We start from the raw sequence: 23,900 nt of genomic DNA on the forward strand, positions 1-23,900 counted from the left end.
GCACATTTAGTTGTCATTAAAACCTATTCCTCTAATTAGGTGAATAATCGTATACTAACCATAATTGCAATATAAATCTACATCTCAAAAGGATATTTATATTCAGTTTGTTGTTCATAAACTTAATGACTGCAATCAACACAGCACATCAAGGCAACAAATATTATTATTTTAATAACCAATAGCAATGCTGTGATAATGTATTAACTATCACCTCAAATCTCACTTATGATGAATATTTCCTGAGCAGTTCAGCAGAACACCCCCATGCTTCTGTTGCTGGCCCCCAAGGGTTTCAACTTACAACAAGAGGGGGGAGGGGCCACGGAAAGAGGGAGACACTTAGACTTAAAGAACATTTTCCCTCCTTTTTCCTATACCAATTAAAGTATCTTTCATACATTGTTTTCCATATATATATATATATATATATATATATATATATATATATATATATTCTTGAGTGGAATTATATTCTTAAATTTGATCCCTAATGACTTTCTTTGTCTATAGATTGGGTCCCATAGGTGTCTAGTGAAAGCTTAAAGAATTTCTTGCACTTCCTGCAATGATTTATAATGCTAATGATAAAGTAGCTCCCTGGTGTCTCTCAATATGCCACCTTTTACATTTAGCACAACATTTTTGTTTTCTTGAAACGTCTGTAACGACCCAAACTTCAACCCACTCACAGATCATTATTATACTTTAAACCGCCTTCTTGCAAAGATGTGCTTTTGTAAGTAGCATAATGGGGAGAGGGAAAAAATGTTTAAGATGAAGTACCTTCAAGGCACAACAAACACCATATAAAGGGTACTTTATTTTTAAAGGTAAATCAGAGGTCTTCATTAAAGAACAAAAATGAGTTAAACTTAACAGGATTTAGCAAAAACACAACATGCTAGAACATGAGGAACTGCACCTGTGACATTCCTTTCACCCACAGGTGAACTGATTTTTCTACTGGGTGGTGTAAAGCTAGTTTAATCGAGGTTTAAAACATCAGACATCATACAAACTAAAGCGGTTATATTTTTAAAAGATGTTAATTTGTATAAAACACCTATCCGAGCGAAGTCTTAAAGTATCGATGTTATAATAATAACAACAGTCTGTCACTTCTATCGTATGTACGTGTTTAAGTCCGTGGGGAAGCGGATCCAGGTGGTGCTCCTGTCCGTGTTTTTGTGCTTGCCTCCAATTGTTGGGTCGGATTTCACCGTCTTCTTGCTCGCTTCTGTCCGCCATTTCGCGTTGTTCCGCAGGGCTCATCGCAAGTCGCGTCATGGACGAACAATAAAGCGTCTTTGTTTCACTGCAGCTGACGAGGAGACACGCTGAAGAGACAGTGCAGTGATATAATATAATGAGCACACAGAAACACACGAAACACCCGGCATGCCGGTAGAATATGAATGATAAAAGCGGTTTTCCATTTTATTCAGGTTCATTTGATTCTGCACCCCCCTTTTGAAGTTACAGCCAGTACCGGAAATAAACAGCGAGACATTTTTATTATTATTTGTTTTTATTTACATGTATAATTCTTTGAGGTGCTAAATTTGGGTGGATCGATGGAATCGATGAATGAATAAATAAATAGCAATACCAGTTTGACTGGTGATTTTTGTAACATGATGAGAGGCTGAGCTCTGGTAAGCAGAGTAATTGTTATATGCACATTGATCTTTAAGATTCTTTAAGTTCCAATTTGAGAATTTCTTATAATCGTCACATTATAACACGGAGTTATAAACTGAGACGCTTAATCATGTTCCTAAATAAATAACTTAATGTTTTCTTTATTTTATTTACAGATATACAGAACTCAAACTAATGTATTTATGTATAGGCTTATATAAGTTTAAGCTCTTTATATCTGCAGTGTTTTATTCAAGCCCTTGAGCACTTGACATTTGGGTGGGGCGAAAATCATTTAGTCGGGTTGTTAAAGCTTTGTTGTGTCAAGTTCTAACCCTAATACATTACAAAAGCATGGAAAGGGTCGTCTTTCTACTTGAATTTTGCATTACACATGGGTGTATTTAAATGGAAAGACAGACAGCCAGAACACATTCTAAGATAATTGCTGTAGACGTCTTGGTCTTTTGAACAAAGCACATAGAATTGAATGAATATTCAGAAGAGAGCTTAACTTTTTGTACAAAAATAGGTTTTTCTCAATTGTCATTACAGGACATATCAATTCTATTTTGGCTCCTTGTAATCTTCCACTTTTTTTTATAATATTTTTGTCTATGACCTGAAATATAGGTTTAGAAAAGCAGCATAGTAGACTTTGATAGTCTTGAGTAATCCACAGTTAATGCGGTTAACTAGCAGATATTTTCTGCTGCCTTACATGCAAAATGTGGAACTGGTTGCAGAGGTAACCCACACCATTTTATTCATTAATTCTTACATAAGTTAGTTGCTATCCTTGCAACTGTCTTCAAAAATTAATAGACTGGAACTTATTTTGCCAAGTTTTTATTTGGCCTTCTATGGAGGCTACATGTTTTTTTAGTGTCATTTATTTTCATGTAGTGCCACAAAGATGACACTAGATGGTACTAAATTGTCTTTTTTGATCAATTTTAGGCAACAGAGGACAGACTGGTATGTCATTTGTTTTTAAAAAGACTAGACTGACAAATGAGATCATAAACAAATGTAAGCCAGTTCAGTACTGTCAGCTTTCATTTTTAATATAGTTGACATCATTATAAATTAAATCTAATTTAACTGACAATGCGAATAATCAAGTTTTTGGCTTTCTTGACTAAATTGGATATAAATGGTATTTTGTCCTCATGAAAACCTATTGAAACTTTCTTTGGGAATACAGTATTTAATATACAGTATTTATTTATAATAGAAAGGGGGGTACTGACTACATTCTAGTAAGCCCACAAATATTAAAATGAATAATCCATCATAATATACTTGATTGTTATTGACTGAAAATTTGAAATACTTTATTCCTGTAATGCATACAAGAACAGAAGCTTCTATAATTAAATGTTTAGTGTATATTCCAGCCTCATTGGAAGTATGGTTTTCCCCCCTGATATCTTTATTGCCAAAGTTCAAACTGAGTGCAGGGAAGATTCGCGAATTAATACTATTTGTTTTGTGTGGTGTTATCACGGTCAGTTTCAGTTCATGATGCAAGTGAGAGGTTTGGTTTGTTCCTTTATGTGTTGCTCTGTCTGGCCACAAGAGGAGGCTAGAGTACTGAGATCGCAGACATTGATTCCAGGATGTTGAGCCTTTTAGATCATATTTAAATTAACAAAAGTCTTTCTAGCTCTTCCTGTGGCAGCTTGTTTTATGGGCTCAGACTCTAGTGTGGGAGTTAGAGGGAGGGAATAGCAGTTTAATTGGCCAGTCACTGTTTAAATGGTCTTAGATTTAATCATTGTGTGAAAGTCAAAGCATCTAGTCAAATATTGTCCATAGTCAAATACTTTTTTTTTAAGAAAACAAATTACAGAATCTATCAAGGAAAGGTAACAGCCTAAAGTGGTGACATAGTGCATATAATGACAGTAAATAAACTACTAAGAACAAAGTCCAATTCCTGCCCACTTGAATGATCTCCAAACATGGTCTGATTGCTCCAGTTTGATCAAGGTATGTTGCTTTGCTTTATTTAAAAAAAAAAAAAAAAAGTCTTTATCCCCCACCTCATGAAAATTCATGCAGACAACAGTTTTTACCATGTATTTAACACCTGTATATTTTTTCTCTATATTGTAATCATTATGATCAGCCCATGTAATAATCACTTTAATGAGCTTCTGTCTGAAATGAATTCAAGTTAGCTTACTGTATGATTTTTGTGAAATGAACATTAAATGGACACATTCACTTCTGATAACAGATCACTCTAAACTGTATTGTAGACACTTGCATTTCTGTAAAGCTACTTTATGGTAACCATATAAATGTATGTGTTGTAAGAAGGGCTACACAAATACATTTTTTAATTAAATTGAATTTTCTAACCCATGGTAAATCGCACCTGTGCATTTATTTTAAGAACTAAAATGATCATTAAATATCACATGCTCTGATATTTTAACTGTTTACATCTTTAATTACCTATATATATATATATATATATATATATATATATATATATAGATATATATATATACACACACACACACATTATTTCCCTATGTGAGAGCCATGGAGAGATATATGTGGCATTGAGGGCCAACCTGAGACGACGTTAATTTTTAATCTGAAAGGAAAGACTGTTGTGATAGGGTCCATGGGAAAGTCCTCTGCTCATCTAACCTTGTCCTCTAACCTCATTTATGTGGGAGAAAATGGTGTCAGTGTCCACACTAGAATAATATTACAGTTGCATTTACACTTATGCATTTAGTGGACAGTTTTATCTGAAGCGACTTTCAAAAGAGAAACACAGCAACTCCTCAACAATATTCATAATTATACAGTGCCAGGGTTTTATTTTATTTTAATTGGGAAAAATTTTTTGACAACTAGATTAGGAATCAAGACAGAGAACAGTAGAAATACAGAGAATATTTTCTTCTTTTTGAAAGAGGTGATGGTCTCAGCAGGTGGTGGAGGTTAGCTTATTCCACCAGAGAGCAACAGCGGGTGACATTTTTGACTTTTTTTTTTTTTTTTTTGGACTTGTTGTGAAGGAACAACAAGGCGTAGCACATTCATTGACCTGAGCTGGTGGGAGCATGCATTTGTAGCAGTGATATTAACTATTGAATACATATGCTCCAATACATATCCTTTGCTCCAATTTCTGAAAGGGCCCAAACCTTTCACATATCTGCCCTTCATAACTGTGCACTATAAGCCACCAACTGACTCTTAATGTACTGGAGGGACAGAATGTGTCTCTGAGTCTCAGTTTTAGAGACACAGTTTTGTGATGAAATGTGTTTTGTGGAAAAACTAAAAAAATAGTCTCACAATGGTTCTCTCTGCTCCAAGGACTTGTGTATAATAAGCTCAGTTCTTGTCCCTGATGCCCAGTCACTGTTTCTCTCTATTATTTCTGTTTTCTATGTGACTGTGAATGCTTCTTATTAAAACTAATGAATAAATACACAATGCAGTCATTATGCCTGTGACATTCCTATAGTTTCCTTACACAGTGTGTTGCAGCTGAGGAGAGGACTTCTTCAGCGTCCTGAGAATGAAAATAACCTTATCCAGTGCAGGGAAATGTCATATTTTGATAATATGTCTCTTAGTTAGACAAATATTTTCAACATTAGAATAACATCCCTGGATGCAATGATCTGACTTTACCAGGCAATATACAGTAGATGAACAAAGGAAGGCAGTATTTGTAAACAGTGTAGATAAATCGGAAGAATAAGGTACATCAAGGAAGAGAATCAGAATTTCTCCGCAAGAGGTTTATTAAAAAAAAAAAGGTACTGTACTGCTACATTCATAAACAATAAGGAAATCTTGTCATCCTTGACAAATAAATGATACATTTAGTTTTGTTTTTAAAGTAGGATCATATGGTTTTAACAAAATTCAGAATTTGACTGTGACTGTGTATTTAGTTTTTCTTGGGACATTAATAAATTTGATACTTTGGTTCCAGTTTTCAGTCTACAGAGTAATGTTAATGAAATATTACAGCTTTTTTTTCTGTTGCATACAGTTTTATTGTTCCCCACTCCTGTAAGATACATTTATATAGTTGTAGCACTTTAAATATGTACTGTAGTTTAGTGCACTTCACTGATCAGCTATGTATAAACTTCTTAGCTTCAGGCACTTTCTGCTGCATCCTCCAAATCCTTTAGTGCACTTTATGTTAGACCATAAAGTCATTTGAGCTCAACCACTTCAAAAAAAAAAAAAAGAAAGAAAAAGGTACACACTATAAGCCGAAATGTGTGAACAAGCATTTTCCCACAAATTATAGACATAATGTCTATATTCAGGCTTATCTTTTTATGTTCACATTCACCACACTTTTTTTTTAAAAGGATATCAAAATTTATTAAAATAGGTCTATGTTCATTCAAAATTTTCAGAAATCAAGAAAATCCAAAAGTTAATAAGTAGCAACATATGTCATTTGTAGGTAGATGTAGGCTTCAGAGTTCACACAGAACAAATTCTAGTGCACTGATAGTTTTTCTGTGTAAACTTAGACCACATCCTTTGACCATTTTGCTGCTCTTTCAGCATCCTGCACATGACTTCTGCATTTCTAAAATAACCTTTAAACTTAAAAGAACTTATGAATGCATCTCAAGACACCATGCGATCTTTTTAATTCTTCTGTCCTAGAATGCTTTTTGTGTGAACAGCCCCATTTGCTTCAGACTTAAAAGAATGGGGAAATAGAGCAGTGTAAATTTAGATGATAATGTATTAATAGAGTACTGAGGTGACATGAAAACAGCCTGGGATAAATACATTGAGTCGGCTTTACTGTACAAAAAGATCTGCCTGAAGTCCTAAACTTGAGACATATCACATGCTACTATTACATCATTCCCACAACTCAATTTCAAGTTAATTTCACCGTCAAAACACATTAGAGCGTTTTTTTTTATGTTTTTTTTTCTCTTTTCTTTTTAAAGGATGGGAAAGCTTCCTGAACCTTTTATGTATGATTTGTTTTATGTTCCCTAATTAAAACATTCATCACCCCATGTGAATTAAGAAATCTCTGAAGCATACATTAGGCCTTTTAATGTATTTATTATTGAATATAAGTAAATAATTGTATATGAATATCTAATGATAATAAACATAATCATTTTTATTTTTTAATAAAATACATTTTGGTTATTTTAGTATGTTGTAAATACTATGGGTATTTTCTACATCTTGAAAGTAGAAGAGCAGGTCCTGGTGGATTCAAGCCTGATATTTTGATATATATTTTTGATATATTGCAGCTCTTAACATATTATGAAAAGGATCAAAGAGAAACATACTTCAGGCTGCTGCGCCTCCAAGACATGTTTAGCCATATACACTCACCTAAAGGATTATTAGGAACACCATACTAATACGGTGTTTGACCTCCTTTCGCCTTCAGAACTGCCTTAATTCTACGTGGCATTGATTCAACAAGGTGCTGAAAGCATTCTTTAGAAATGTTGGCCCATATTGATAGGATTGCATCTTGCAGTTGATGGAGATTTGTGGGATGCACATCCAGGGCACGAAGCTCCCGTTCCACCACATCCCAAAAATGCTCTATTGGGTTGAGATTGTGGGGGGCATTTTAGTACAGTGAACTCATTGTCATGTTCAAGAAACCAATTTGAAATGATTTGGGCTTTGTGACATGGTGCATTTTCCTGCTGGAAGTAGCCATCAGAGGATGGTTACATGGTGGTCATAAAGGGAAGGACATGGTCAGAAACAATGCTCAGGCAGGCCGTGGCATTTAAACGATGCCCAGTTGGCACTAATGGGGCCTAAAGTGTGCCAAGAAAACATCCCGACACCATTACACCACCACCACCAGCCTGCACAGTGGTACCAAGGCATGATGGATCCATGTTCTCATTCTGTTTACGCCACATTCTGACTCTACCATCTGAATGTCTCAACAGAAATCGAGACTCATCAGACCAGGCAACATTTTACCAGTCTTCAACTGTCCAATTTTGGTGAGCTCGTGCAAATAGCCTCCTTTTCCTATTTGTAGTGGAGATGAGTGGTACCCGGTGGGGTCTTCTGCTGTTGTAGCCCATCCGCCTCAAGGTTGTGCATGTTCTGGCTTCACAAATGCTTTGCTGCATACCTTGGTTGTAACGAGTAGTTATTTCAGTCAAAGTTGCTCTTCTATCAGCTTGAATCAGTCGGCCCATTCTCCTCTGACCTCTAGCATCAACAAGGCATTTTCGCCGACAGGACTGCCACATACTGGATGTTTTCTCAGACCAGCCCGTCTGGCACCAACAACCATGTTACGCTCAAAATTGCTTAAATCACCTTTCTTTCCCATTCTGACATTCAGTTTGGAGTTCAGGAGATTGTCTTGATCTGGACCACACCCCTAAATGCATTGAAGCAACTGGCATGTGATTGGTTGATTAGATAATTGCATTAATGACAAATTGAACAGATGTTCCTAATAATCCTTTAGGTGAGTGTATATACCTATGTATTTGCTTGTATTAATCGAGAATTATACAGCAAAATAAAATATAGAGATTATTTTACTTCCACCTGAATGCACTAGAAGTTGTGAATCATGGCGGTCAAAATAGTTCAATCATGCCTTGTTTGCATTGATCTAGACATGTAAACACTAATACTCAAGTCTTTGAGATTGGGAAATGTAAGGCAAATTAATTATTATTAACGATGAGTGAGGGGTTATAAAATCTTTTGACATTCACAGCTGATAGTTTAGGTTCACCTGTTAACCTTCTATATATTTTAATTTAAAAAGAAAAGGGGAACTGGCATGCTTTCTGTAGAGGTCGCTCTCACATCCTATCTCATTCTCCTCTCTTGTTATCGATCTTTTCACCAAGGGCACCATGCCTAATTTATGACTTCACACTCTTGTGGGAAGGACAGGAAGAATTGGGTTTCACCTCACCCAGTCTGAACCATTCAAGTCCGGAATTTCTCTTTCTGTACTGTTTGTTTTACTGTGCCATGTTTATTTTGTATGCATCCGAATTTCATTGGACCACATTAACTTTCACTGAAAGTACAAAGAACACCAAGACGTTCATCAGAATATCTTCCACCATTTTCTTTACTACACACTCTGAATATTTTAGAGCATGTGAATTACTGTTACACCACAATAAAGGATGCATATCACTCTGTTCCACGAGCAGCTTTGGGACGTTCTGATCACCTTCTGGTTCATCTTATACCGACCTACAGGCAGAAACTTAAATCAGCTAAACCTGTATTAAGGACTTTAAAAAGATGGACTAATGAAGCAGAGCAGGATTTACAATCTTGTTTTGACCTCACATGCCTCTCCAAACAACCGTTCACACCATTAACAGCTCCTGCAACCCATCCTGAACACCTCTCCAATCAAGCACTCTCACCATTCACACCTCCTGCATCCCCCCTCTCCCCCACACCTGCAATACAGATCAGCAAGGATTCAGTGCGCCAGGTCTTCCGGAAGCAGAAAGGAAAAAAGCACCAGGCCCAGATTGTGTTACACCAGCCTGTCTGAAATCCTGTTCTGACCAGCTGGCCCCCATCTTCACAAAGATCTTCAACAGATCGCTGGAGCTGTGCGAAGTCCCTTAATGCTTCAAACGCTCCACCATCATCCCCATCCCAAAGAAATCCAAAATTACAGGACTAAATGACTACAGGCCTGTGGCTCTAACGTCTGTAGTCATGAAATCATTTGAAAAACTGGTGCTGGCCCATCTGAAGGACATCACTTGATCCTCTTCAGTTTGCCTACAGAGCAAACAGGTCTGTGGACGATGCAGTAAACATTGGACTGCATTATGTTCTGCAACACCTAGACAGACCGGGGACTTATGTGAGGATCCTGTTTGTGGACTTCAGCTCTGCCTTCAACACGATCATCCCAAACCTCCTCCTGCCCAAACTAACTCAGCTCTCCGTGCCCACCTCCGTCTGTCAGTGGATCAACAGCTTCCTGACAGACAGGCAGCAGCTAGTGAGGCTGGGGAAATACACTCCAGCTCCCATACAATCAGCACCGGAGCTCCCCAGGGCTGTGTTCTCTCCCCACTGCTCTTCTCCCTGTACACCAATGATTGCACATCTAAGGACCCCTCTGTCAAGCTCCTGAAGTTTGCAGACGACACCACACTCATCGGCCTCATTCAGGACGGTGACGAGTCTGCTTACAGACAGGAGGTTAAAGAGCTGGCTGTCTGGTGCAGTCTCAACAACCTGGAGCTTAACACGCTCAAAACAGTGGAGATGATCGTGGACTTCAGAAGAAACCCCCCTGCACTCCCCGCACTCACCATCATGAACAGCACTGTGACTGCAGTGGAGTCATTAAGGTTCCTGGGCACAACTATCTCTCAGGACCTGAAGTGGGACATTCACATTGACTCCATTGTGAAAAAGGCCCAGCAGAGGTTGTACTTCCTTCGCCAGCTGAGGAAGTTTAACCTGCCACAGGATCTGCTGAAACAGTTCTACTCCACCATCATCGAATCCATCCTCTGCACTTCAGTAACTGTCTGGTTCAGCTCAGCTTCTAAATCTGACCTCAGAAGACTACAGAGGGTAGTCCAGACTGCTGAGCGAATCATCGGCTCAACCCTCCCATCTATTCAAGAACTGTACTTATCCAGAGTGAGCAAAAGGGCTGGCAAAATCACTCTGGACCCCTCACATCCAGCACACTCCCTCTTTGAACTGTTGCCATCTGGTCGACGCTACAGAGCACTGAGCACCAGAACGACCAGACACAGGAAAAGTTTCTTCCCTCAGGCAATCCATCTAATGAACAATTGATAAAAACTGTGGAACACACTACACTATTTATATTTATATATACATACACTTATTTATCTAACACCATACTTAGCATACACTTAAATTTTTTTGCACATAATATACCTGTACATACATAATGCTCATTGTAATATACCTGCCATACATTGTCAATTTGTATATTTTCGTTCCTTACCTACCTATTTGTATTTTTTTATTATTTTTTATTCAATTTTTGTGTTTTTTGTTCTGTCACTGTCATTATGTTGCACTGCGCAGCTTCTGTCAGGAAAACAAATTCCTCGTATGTGTGAACATACATGGCAATAAAGCTCATTCTGATTCTGATTCTGATTACAATACATTATTATGCCGATGGCAACAGTAATACAATTCTACTACTATCACTGTATACACACAAATGATTTGAGAGCATATAGGTTACAATGCATTACCATGCCCAAAATGGTAACAATATTACATTTGTGTTATATAAATATCACTGTATACAAGTAAAATTGCCCTCTCTTAGGAAGTAGTTTGAGCCACTAACGGAATCATTGCTGTTCAGTTATTTTCTGCTAGGGATCAGCAGAGTGTGCTTGGTCTCATTATGCTTAAAATACACCAGGCCAGTGTTATTACTTTCAATGAGCACTTTCTTTTTGTGGAAATTGCATCTGTGTTCCAAAACATTCCTAAAGGGGAAGTTCAATGCCACTCTCAGAAACCCATATTCTTCTAGGAAAGCAAAGAGGGCAGAGATGAAACAGAGACCCACAAGAGAATAAATTACACAGTATTAATATTATCACTGTGAGACAGAGATGATGTCAGTAGCTGCTATGATATTTTTTTACCACTAGAGGGAACACATTCCTGTCTCCAAGACACTATCAGAAGAAAAAATTGACAGATGCAAATGAACAGCCTTATTTTAGACCATGTCTTGATTTTTTTAGGAGAAGAAACTCATAGTGAAGGAATACACATTGATAGCTGGATAGTGTTTTCTAAAGCCAGATAACACTGGACACTACTCATGACTGGTGTCTGCCTGGATGTCTTGAACAGGCAATCATCTTCCGTTACTAGAAGAATGCACCTGTCTGAACCTCAGAGAGTCAGATGCAATCATCTGAGTTACTTCTTACACAGTAGTGCTTTCCTCCTACACATCTCCCTGGCAGGTCCACACATGCACAGTCTTCACTGCCTACTCACGAGGAAGTATTTCTCTGTGTCTCTTGTCTTGTACAGCAATATGTACTCTGCCCTAGGGAAAATTAGCTTGAAAAGCAGGAAATTTGGCCTGATGCTAGAATTAAAGTGGAGTATTAGGTGTGAAGGATGATAAGTGTTCAGATTTCAATATTTAGGCACCTCTTTAATGTAAAAGCAGGTTATAATGTTTTCACTGATGGTATTATAACATCAGCTATTAATACTGTTTATAACACACATGTAGCTATAAATAATTTAGAATGCATTGAGATCTATAAATCTTAGACAATAATGGGTGGTTAATTATTTTAGTAAGTGATGAGAATCTAAGTTAATTGTACAAACAGACAAACTTAATTTGCCTATTTTTAACTACATGTTTAGATTGACAAGATGATATATGTATAGAACAGGTTTTTGCAAGAGATTAAGTTTTTATTGATTTAAATTTAGCCAATGTTTTTTTCCATATTATTCATGTTAAATTTTTTAAGTATTTATTAATTTCGTTTATAAACACAAATACAAATAAGAATCCCTCTTCTTATTTGCCCGGTAAAAATTGTTTTGTATTATGTTCCATTTCATTTGTATTTATTTAGTAATCTTTTTTAAACAATTTTGTTACATTTCGCTAGTTTACACTCCACCGCCACAAGATTTGATCTCACAAATCGCCATCCAGGCCAGAAATCCTGTGGAATCCATTTTCCAGGCTTTCACGCACGCTGTGGGACACTTGTGTGATTGACATCTCTGGCATCCAATAATTTCGCGCAAAGCGTCAACTGTGGGTTCTGATCTTCTGGGTATCCAATCAGCTGCGACCGACTATAAGAAGTCTCTTCATCAAAGTAGAATTTGAATGTAGGTTATGATGAAGTATCCGAAATTCCCCTCCCCTCTATGTTAGCCGGCGAGGTTATGGCTTCTGCTTTGTTTAAATTCTTCTCATCCCGAATAAGACCGCACAAGACGTGTGTTTTAATAAAATAAATAAGTAAATACAAATTCTAACAATATTATTTACAGATGCCAAGATGAGGAAGACGCATTTCCATTAAAACATGATATGAAACGCTAGTGGTTGCACCGTCATACATCGTGTGATTAGTTTTTACTTTATTAAAAATCTGATCATCGACTTTATATGGCTTTCTTCTTTCTGTAAGAGGTTTTGCAACTACAAAGCACGGCTGGTAAAGTTGTTGGTGGTTTGTTTTCGTTTTCTCTCTCTCTTTTCTATTTTTTTTCTTTTTTAGCTGTTTTTGCGTTTACTCTCAGTGCTAAGTTTAGTGCAAATTCACGGAAAGGGGAGGAGCTGCAATGCTGCATCTGGCACGAAAACTCTTTTCCAAATGCCACCCCTACATGCTTTGAAAACATTTCCTTATTTATGTGCCAGTGGATTTCGAACTTCGGCAATGTGACTGACTATCTTTAAAAGATGTAGGCTAATTGCTGTGCTTAGAGGTGATTTAGGGGTCAATAAGTCCAAGCAGTTCGTGGACATACGACATTTGCCAACTTATCAATTTTAATGAAGAGAGGAACGAATTCATATTTTAATGTCGTATCAACGTATTTGGTGAGGAAATGTGGACATGCGTTGCACAGATATGCGTGAAAAGCGGAGGTAGGAGGTGTGTCTTCTCTGGTGAAATACCGGCTGGGGGTGTGTCCTTTTACGTTTAGAAATACTTTCCATTGTTCCACTCTATTGCCTTAAAAACACGCCCCCCTCGGAGTCCGCTGACCAATCAAACAAAACCGACCGCCTCTCATGCTCCGCCCGCACATCTATAATAAAGCCTCCTTCATCGCATGTCGTCGGCATAAGAAAGCTTCATTACAATAGTGATTGTTGGAGGATACAAGCGGAATATTTTTGCTTTTTCCTGCGTTCTGAATTTTGATACAAAATATTATGGCAGACACGAAGGTTGACTCCGCGACAGAAATCTCCGCAAAGGTAAGACCAGATGTCTCTAGATAAACGAAATTTTCATTCAAAAGCATGTTCCTCTCTTTCATTTGTCTTCTAGTTCAGATTTAAAATCGTAAAACGTGTAGGCAGTTTTTGGCTGGTACCGGAAAGAATCGTTGATTATTACAAGTAAACGACGAAGTATGCGATAACCGCTTTCTACGTGATTTAAATTGATGCATTGTATTGAGAATTTTAAATGGAAACATTTGTAACCCGCTCCTTGGCGCGTGCGGAATGAGAGCACACTCAAACGCAATTTCTCATTGTCCGGAATGTAACAGTCTGCGCGCGCGGGTTCTTTGTTTATACAAGTGTGTCAGTTCCCCTTTGAACAGCAGCGATATGCGCTGTGGACGGCAACTGCTTTACCGCGTTAAATCCGTATACCTGTAATTCTCTGTATGCCGTTTTTCAAATCTTAAATCTATATGATATGTTACGCCGTATGCACATTTGCCGGTTAGTTTGTGGCTATAACGGGCATTATGGCATGTTTGAGAACGCGTTGATCGGTCGATGGCTTCAGGGCTGAAAGTTTGCCGGTTTGTCTAGGTGGCTTGAAGCCTAAATCGATAGGAAATCTTAAATGCAATGCAACACATTTGACGGGATTAAATAAGCATAGGCTATATATTTACTTATTTCGAATTACCGCTGTTCGGGTTTTTTAACTCCACGTCCGATAACGACTCTGATGCAGGCAGCCGATACGCGGAACTTGGTTAGACGCTGAAGTGCATCGGGTTTCAAACGCAAATTTTCTAAAAAAAAAAAAAAAAAAAAAGTTAATAAATAGTATACGCGAACTGTTTGACGTTTAAGACGTTGTTGTCGTATTCGAAAGCCCTTTAAACTCGCAGCTGATATGCGAGCTCGTACATCGAATAATATGGCTAATGCTCTCGTTGAATATTTCGGACGAGTTAATATTTTTCCATGTGTGACGGCAACGTGGGCTTGTTGGTTTACTAGTATGAAGCCAGAGACTAATTTAAGTGGGCAGTCCTAGTTGATGTGGTTGATAAACGGCTTAAGGGCTAAGGATTATATAAACGAATAAATAAAAAAATGTTTGCACTGGTAAGGCTCGTTTAACTACTTTAGTTTGGCTTTAACTGAAATCGAACCCGTCAACGCAAATTCAAAGAGGCCATGATAATGTGCCGTTTTTGACAGCTTGTGGGCTTTTTTTGCCTACGGTTTCTTGTCGATTCTGCGACTGCGCGAACTAAATCCAGGTTAACGTGACGGCGGCGATAGTGAAGTGCATGGCGAACTCTGTCGTGTACGGAATGAACGGTGGTGAAAGCCATGCGTGCGCTTTCTTTGTCCTTCAGAGTTCGGCATCCGCTCACTGAACCACAGTCCATTGGTTCTGAATGAGCCATCATGATTGGTGGTTTAACATTGTTTTTGTTTTTTCTGGAGCTGCGATGTAAGTGTGTTTACTCGCCAAAATATAGTTCCTTATTGAATTTACCTTTTACAGTACTCACAGCCGCCAAAATCTCATTTAAGGGTCAGATTACAAACGAGGAGCAGGAGTCTTTGATGGAAAGCTGAACTGTCCGCTGCAGCCAATGAGGCGTCAATTTTAGAGGGGCGTCATTAGAGATGCAATTTAAATTTGTGCGCATAGGGGGCGTTTTGCTCACGTCAGTCGCAATCTGCATAGACTCTGCCTATTGGACACAGATGGCTCAAATCTGATGAAGTTAAATGTTTAAAAAAAATATTTTTTTGAATGTAGGACCTGAAGGAGAAGAAACTCCTCGAGGAGAAGGAAAACGGAAAAGATGCCACTAACGGAAAGGTAAATACTTGGGAAATGTTCTTGACCTCTCGTAAAATTCAACTAAAGGTATTTCATGGAGATTATGCACTTTTACAATGACCTTTTTTAAAACGGGTGAACAGGAGAATGAAGAAAACGGAGAGCCTGAAATTGATGATGAAGAGGACGATGAGGTGGATGAGGAAGATGAAGAGGAAGGAGAGGGTAGGTGCAACTTTGATGTTCAAATTGTTCTGAGATGACAAAATTAATTTGGCGTTTTAATCATGTGCTTACTGGTCAACTACTATAGGTGATGAAGATGAGGACGATGATGAAGATGATGATGAGCTAGGTGGAGGAACAAAACGGGCTGCTGATGAGGACGATGAAGAAGATGAGGTACAATAATGAATTGCTACTTAAATACTGGATCCAACTGATGGTGGTTAACATCCTGAGTCTCTGTAGTATAATATATTTTTAAATAAAACTTATTTTTTTCTTCAGGATGACATTGACCCCAAGAAGCAGAAGACGGATGATGATGATTAAAGGATTGTTTCATCTTGTGGAGCAGGAGTAGATGTCTCTGCTTTAACCCAAACCGTTGGAGCCAGTGGCATAAAGGACTCAAATACATAAAACATGGTCATTTTCAAGTCAGTCACCCATGTTAACCAACTTGACCCCAATTTAAAATTTTCTAGAGGACCGACCACATCTCAGATTTTCAGCATTCACAATGAAAATACGCAAGACAAGGATTTGTTTGTATTTTTATTTACATTTTATATTTTTGTACATATTGTGAAGAGGTCAGCCACTTAATCATGATCTTCTGTGACCAAAACGGTGCTTCTTTATGGAAATTTTACTTGTTTGGTTTGACCATGTCTCAATATTTCAACATAAATACAACATGTATAAAATCAACAGCCATTGAACTCAAGAGCATTCCAGTAAATTTTATGTATGAACTTTAGTTGTACCATAAACTAGTTTTTGTATGGGAGGGCAAGGCCAAAGAAAAGGAGTTTTGGTTTCTTTTGACTTTGTTTTGTCTACATTATTTGTTTTACCTTGGCCTGTTTGTTGTATGTGTGGAGTTTGTTGTTCAACAATAAACTTAACTTTTATTTTGTGAGTTACACCTCTTTATTGTTTTTGTTTGTTTTTCAAAATCCCATAAAAATGCCATTCATTGTGACCGACTAAACAAGCTAGCTGTAGCTAGAAAAATGTAAACCGGTATTGCTAATGCCTGTCCTTCAGTATTTGTTTACTGGAACATCTGATGCTCCACCTATTAATTCAGTTTATGAGACCCTCAACTTTGACACATGATAAATATAAGAATTGGAGCACTATATTCATTTTCCAAAACCACTTTCTAGACTCAGGAGTATAAATAAAATGAATTGATTTTATGTGGCTACATAAAAGCAGTATTATTACAAGGTTTAGGAAGTTACACTCCAAAACATTAGATATTAAAAATGGCATGGTTCCACAAAATGTGAATAATTTGCAGCACTCTAGAAAAGCCAAAAGGAAAAAAGTGCCAGTTGTTTTTTAGTTCTCAACCATATAAACCCATTTTTGTAAATGTCATCCTCATGCAGATCTAAAACCTTCGAAAAGCAGGTTTTCTATCCTAAAGGCTGAGTTTACACAATTATTTCTTTAGAAAGGGAATGCTAGTCTGATACTGCCAGAAGCAGGCTTTGAAGTGCATTACGTTCTTACATCTGGTGTTCTCACTGCCTTCGCACAGCTGTTGAGACTTCCCCACTAGACTTATAAGTGCAGGGCATTTGGCTCTGCAGACGTGAACTGTGTGTGTGTTTGGCTAAAACACTGGCTGATGTCATGTCTAAGTAGGCGTCTATTTCAGGCTTACATGTCAGGGTCAGGTTTGAGGAGAGTGAATACTTGTGGTCTAGACTGTAGAACGAGTGAGTGTGAATGTGTTTGAAACCACTCAGTCATATTTTGCCTTTTTTTTCTACAGAGACATTTACTTGGATAGAAATCCTCAAACCTTCTATGATTCCATAAAATAGACCATTCAGCTCAGAAAACAGCAACTTATAAGAAAATACTAAATATTCCACATTTCATTTTTCACCTCACATTTTGTCTTACCAAGTTCATCCCTTGCATCTCTCTCACACATTTCCCAGTTTTTAGTGCAAGCATTGGTTTGATCATGATAAAAGGAGCTGCTTAGACTAGACCGAATGGCAGCCGTCCACCAGCCTTCATGGAAGTGCATCTCAATATGCAGACAGCAGCTTGAGTGTTTGAGGTTCCAGCAGCACCACTGCTGGTGTGTCACAACAGCACGATGCCAATCTATCAAACACAACATGTAAATGCATGTCAGGATGTTGGCAACTGAAATTCTGTGAACATTCATGTAGTTTTACTTGACAAGTAACAAGACGGCTACATTTCTCAGGCATACTAAGATGGCTTACTAAGTAAGTTAGTATGTACTTGGCGATGAATTGGAAATGAGGAAGTGAGCATTCAAAAACATGCACTAACTGAAACACAGCAGCAAGGGGCTTAACAGATACAAACGTGGAATTGCAACTAATAGCCGTATCGAGCTTTATGTAAAAAGCTAGTTAAATCTGGCCCAGATACAGATGTTCAAATAAGTTGACACTTTAATTACGAATCTTACCAGATGTGCACTGCAGACCGTACGTAACGACCCGATTCGAAGGATATCCCGTTTAAAATCTCTCCACGATCAATGTTTTTTTTAAATTTTCTTTATGAAAGCCAAATGAAAAACTAAAACTCTTTGCGCTTAATAAAACGGACAAATCACAGGTAAACACAGTCCATGACATGAAGAGGTCCACGTAAAATAATGTCTATAACATCTGCAGACGTGCAGACTGCACGAGTTCTCGTTAGATATGACAAAGTGAAGCGCATCCCATTCAAATAAACCGTCCACCGTTTGTCTCTTTAAAATTCACTGTCCTTTTCTGCCGCCTACTGGCAACCAAATCTATTGCACATCAGCTGCGTCACATTAAGGAACGGAAACGGTCTCAGTGTAGGATCAATTTATTTTGAAACTTGAAACGCGTTCTGTGTGACCCGGATTAGTGAGTACATCTCATTACACGCTCAAATAAAATCGATATATTTTAATTTAAACTTAACATAATAAAAAAAAATGGTTTCTTCATGTTCGAAAATAACTTTAGTAAGATATTATTCAGTTATTCAGAATCATAATAAGATTTAAAGTTCGATTGTTAGACTAAACAGTAATTCCCATTGGTCTATTGACAAAGTCTTTAGGTGATTGAAGTACTGTAACATCATTTAAGATTGCCTTATTAATATTCTATGGTATTTACAGTCGTGGCCAAAAGTTTTGAGAATTACATAAATATTAGTTTTCAAAAAGTTTGCTGCTAAACTGCTTTTAGATCTTTGTTTCAGTTGTTTCTGTGATGTACTGAAATATAATTACAAGCACTTCATACGCTTTAAAGGCTTTTATCGACAATTACATGATATTTATGCAAAGAGTCAGTATTTGCAGTGTTGGCCCTTCTTTTTCAGGACCTCTGCAATTCGACTGGGCATGCTCTCAATCAACTTCTGGGCCAAATCCTGACTGATAGCAACCCATTCTTTCATAATCACTTCTTGGAGTTTGTCAGAATTAGTGGGTTTTTGTTTGTCCACCCGCCTCTTGAGGATTGACCACAAGTTCTCAATGGGATTTAGATCTGGGGAGTTTCCAGGCCATGGACCCAAAATTTCAACATTCTGGTCCCCGAGCCACTTAGTTATCACTTTTACCTTATGGCACGGTGCTCCATCATGCTGGAAAATGCATTGTTCTTCACCAAACTGTTGTTGGATTGTTGGAAGAAGTTGCTGTTGGAGGGTGTTTTGGTACCATTCTTTATTCATGGCTGTGTTTTTGGGCAGAATTGTGAGTGAGCCCACTCCCTTGGATGAGAAGCAACCCCACACATGAATGGTGTCAGGATGCTTTACTGTTGGCATGACACAGGACTGATGGTAGCACTCACCTTTTCTTCTCCGGACATTTTTCCAGATGCCCCAAACAATCGGAAAGGGGCTTCATCGGAGAATATGACTTTGCCCCAGTCCTCAGCAGTCCATTCACTATACTTTCTGCAGAAGATCAATCTGTCCCTGATGTTTTTGGAGAGAAGTGGCTTCTTTGCTGCCCTTCTTGACACCAGGACATCTTCCAGAAGTCTTGGCCTCACTGGGCATGCAGATGCGCTCACACCTGCCTGCTGCCATTCCTGAGCAAGCTCTGCACTGGTGGCACTCCGATCCCGCAGCTGAATCCTCTTTAGGAGACGATCCTGGCGCTTGCTGGACTTTCTTGGACGCCCTGAAGCCTTCTTTACAAGAATTGAACCTCTTTCCTTGAAGTTCTTGATGATCCTATAAATTGTTGATTTAGGTGCAATCTTAGTAGCCACAATATCCTTGCCTGTGAAGCCATTTTTATGCAACGCAATGATGGCTGCACGCGTTTCTTTGCAGGTCACCATGGTTAACAATGGAAGAACAATGATTTCAAGCATCACCCTCCTTTAAACATGTCAAGTCTGCCATTCTAACCCAATCAGCCTGACATAATGATCTCCAGCCTTGTGCTCGTCAACATTCTCACCTGAGTTAACAAGACGATTACTGAAATGATCTCAGCAGGTCCTTTAATGACAGCAATGAAATGCAGTGGAAAGGTTTTTTTTGGGATTAAGTTAATTTTCATGGCAAAGAAGGACTATGCAATTCATCTGATCACTCTTCATAACATTCTGGAGTATATGCAAATTGCTATTATAAAACTTAAGCAACAACTTTTCCAATTTACAATATTTATGTAATTCTCAACTTTTGGCCACGACTGTATATATATTATAGTTCAAAGTGCATCCATTGTATGTGGTAAAAAAATTTCTTGGTTCCCCCTCTCCTTCCAACCTTTATCCAGCAATTGTTACATACTTTAAGTCCAGAAGTCTTTGTCTCCAAACCCTGTACAAATGCAGGTGGCCAGTTGCTTTCTTAAAACAGAGACATGACCAGCTGTAGGCCTACCCGTTGATGCATTCAATTGGGGATTGAGGGAAGGGGTATTTTAAGAACTCTCTTTTAAATTACATATATTTATATTTATATGATGTATTACAGTGAAAAAGTCAGAGATACTCTTCTCTTTCTGCAAGTTGTGTCGTGCGGACATATCGTTCTTTGACCACTAGGTGGTATACTTGCACAGCTCTCACAGCATCATCACCTATGAGACTGTACAATTGGCACATATGTCACAAGGTCTCCCCCAAAATATATAACTTTTGTACCATTTTTTTTGTATAGGAATTAAATCTTAGGTAACATTTACATTTATTTATTTTTATGCATTTATCCAGAGCGATTTACCAAAGAAGAACAAAAGCAATTTGTCAAAGATCCAAACTGTAACATATACAGTACCAGTTATATTAGACAACTAGATTAGAATGCAAGCCAGAGAAATGGAATACAGAGGAAAGCTTAACCTAAACCTAAAATATATAACAGGTTTCAGTCACGGTACCTCCAGGGATTGTAGATGGGGGGAGTGAATGTACAGTGCTCTTTTCCAACTTCAATACCACGACTGAAGGGAGGTTTAATACACACTGCTGTGTGTGCGCACTTGGATGGAAAACCTCTTATGGGCTCCTCTGTTGTGTTTTCTTTTTGGAAGGTTGTGCCTCTGATTAATTAATATGAAATGAAAAAAAAAAAAAAAAATGAATGGAGGTTCAGGGTACTTGGAGATGGGGCCCTGCAGTATAGGGGCGTGTGAGTGTTTGAGTATGTGTACACGAGCTCATGGATGGGATTGTGTCTCTCTGAGTGATTGTGTCGTCTGTGCATGTGACACCCGCACATCCTATTCCAAGCATGGCTGTTAATCGGCTTACTTGATATCCTAGTGTGACTGTGACATAAACTGTAAAAAAATACAGGGTACTTGGAGATGGGGTCCTGCAGTATCTTTAATTATTAATTTAATTAATATTTACTTGTGTGTACGTATATGAGTATAATTTAAAAAAGGATGTCATTTATTAACTTTTTAAATTTCACATAAAAAAAAGTGTTTAATTATGTCTAAATATTTATTCAAATGCAAAACTTAAAAATAAGTAAGCAGGTATGACCTGCAAAACTAGACTAGTAGATACATGTATATGTATTTAAGAGCCATATAGATACCTAATGGGTAAACCATGGCATCACAAATTAAAAAAAATAATTAATTAAAATTCCAAACACAAAATGACTTTAATTTGCCTCTTTGCATTGGAATTTAAAACATTTTTTATCTATATCTTTAACCTTAAATAGGCCTACTACACTAATTGAAATATAATAGAAATATAAAGTGGTCATTGATAGACCATAATTGTTAACAAAGTACATTTATTTAACTGAAAAATAGTGAAGGTGTATGGTCACATTTAAGTTAAGAAAAACTGAGGGTTAAATACAAGAAATTAATTAATGTTTTCACTTTCCAAAATAAAATTATACTGTAAATGTCATCGAAGTAATAATCAATGCATAATATGCTGTAATGTTTACCAAAAGTTGCTGCAAATACCTGTACAGTGAAGCTGTCGTCTATCCTGCTTAAACACATTCAAATGTATTGACAGTTTGTTTGGAACTACTAAGAGCTATGTGAATGCGTGGCGGCGTTGTAGGTGAGATCAAAGAAAGAAGCAATGTCGCTACTCTGAATTGCAACTCTATTAATGGCTCTAGCTTTAACTGAGGTGCTACAACGAATTACAGCACATAAAGTGCACCAAAATAGTATTAATTTTTTTATTTCATATTAAAACTTACAATATTTGAAAGCTGAGAGACTTTGTTTCATATCACATGCAAGTTTGCAATTTTTTTGTGAAATTTACATGAGCAGAGTGAGAGCGCGAGACAGATGGCGCATTCCAAAATGAATATATCGCCCTCCGAAGGGCACTTAGGAGTGAAAACAGTCATGGCCGCCATATTGAAGGGTCGTTCCAAACCAAAGTGCTCATAACTGCCCACTTCAAAGGGCCCTTCGGAATAAAGGATTTCGAAGGGTACAACTGATGGACACATGATCCCATGATCCTTTGCGCAAAGACTTTGCATGATGATGGCACCTCCGTGTGGGCACGTGATGACAGAGGTGTCAAGTAACGAAGTACAAATACTTCGTTACATTACTTAAGTATAAATTTTGGGTCTCTATACTTCACTTGAGTAATAATTTTTCAGCCGACTTTTTACTTCTACTCCTTACATTTTCACGCAAGTATCTGTACTTTCTACTCCTTACATTTTAAAAATAGGTTCGTTGCTATTTCATTTCGGCTTGTTTTCATTTTTCATCATTAAAATAATAATTAATGAATTTGATGTGGTTGGATGAGAAGTATAAACATATACCATTCTGACACAATTTGTACGCGATCCATCGCACCTGCACATGACACAAATCACATCACACTCAAGGACATAGACAGTTTTGGGTTCGTTTATCAAAAAATATATTTCTTAAAAAAGAAGGGTTGGGTATGGAACCGGTATCCGATCGCTTCAGAGTCAGTCCCCTTAAATTTCAAATGAAACCGGCGTCAGACCGGTCTCCTCTCCGTCTTTCAGTGCTCTTCAACCCGCAGACCGCGCAAACAGAGCAGCGCATGCGCACTTAAACACAAACAGAGGACACAAGGTATGTGTTTATCGATAGATTGTTCAAATATCGTATCTGTGCAGTTGTTTGTCATAAATACAGTTTACAAAAGGTCACGAGGGAGCTGGTTTCCAATCTACTGTAAAGTTTTCGCTCATCACACCACAGCTGTTTCCTCCAGCGAAAATCTAGCCCTTAACACTAACATATGAACGAACCCATACTTTAATTACACTTATTTAAATATACTTAATTTAATCATACATACTTTATACATACACTACTGTGCAAAAGTCTTAGCCACGTTAGTATTTTCACTTAAAAGAATGGTGTTCGGCCAGTTATTTATATATTTTGCTGTAGACAAACAATCATTTTGCCGTTGACAGACTGCTTGTGCATTCAAAACTGCACTAGATTATTATTAAAATTAATGGCAAACTAATTCCTACTGACACACTACAGCAAAACATATAAATAACTGGCTTAAAACCCTTTTTTTGGGGTGAAAATACTAATGTGCCTAAGACTTTTGCACTGTACTGTACTTTACAAACGACATCGTTGCTACTTTATAAAGAATGAGCATACAGTCATTCACAGAACTGACTAAAGACAGTGACAGACAGCTCTCATATTAACTAAATATCAGAGTGAGTGACAGAGATACAGTAGAAACATTATGT

At 37.7% G+C, this 23,900-nt stretch overlaps 1 protein-coding gene and 1 long non-coding RNA gene across 2 annotated transcripts; one reads left to right on the forward strand and one right to left on the reverse strand.

The window, feature by feature from the left end:
* Window positions 1–3,995: 3,995 nt before the first annotated feature.
* LOC132154274 (uncharacterized) lies at window positions 3,996–5,404 on the reverse strand. The gene is made up of 3 exons (XR_009437139.1): window positions 5,286–5,404; window positions 4,169–5,208; window positions 3,996–4,100 (listed from the first exon to the last, which is right to left on the reverse strand). It is a non-coding gene; the product is annotated as an uncharacterized LOC132154274 (long non-coding RNA).
* An 8,096-nt stretch (window positions 5,405–13,500) lies between these two features.
* LOC132155145 (prothymosin alpha-B-like) lies at window positions 13,501–16,597 on the forward strand. The gene is made up of 5 exons (XM_059563967.1): window positions 13,501–13,654; window positions 15,423–15,485; window positions 15,590–15,671; window positions 15,760–15,848; window positions 15,957–16,597. The coding sequence occupies exons 1-5, from the start codon at window positions 13,610–13,612 to the stop codon at window positions 15,999–16,001; spliced, it is 324 nt and encodes a 107-aa protein (XP_059419950.1). The 5' UTR covers window positions 13,501–13,609; the 3' UTR covers window positions 16,002–16,597.
* Window positions 16,598–23,900: the final 7,303 nt, after the last annotated feature.

The sequence above is a fragment of the Carassius carassius genome, chromosome 12, assembly GCF_963082965.1.
Source record: "Carassius carassius chromosome 12, fCarCar2.1, whole genome shotgun sequence".
Lineage (NCBI taxonomy): Eukaryota > Metazoa > Chordata > Actinopteri > Cypriniformes > Cyprinidae > Carassius > Carassius carassius.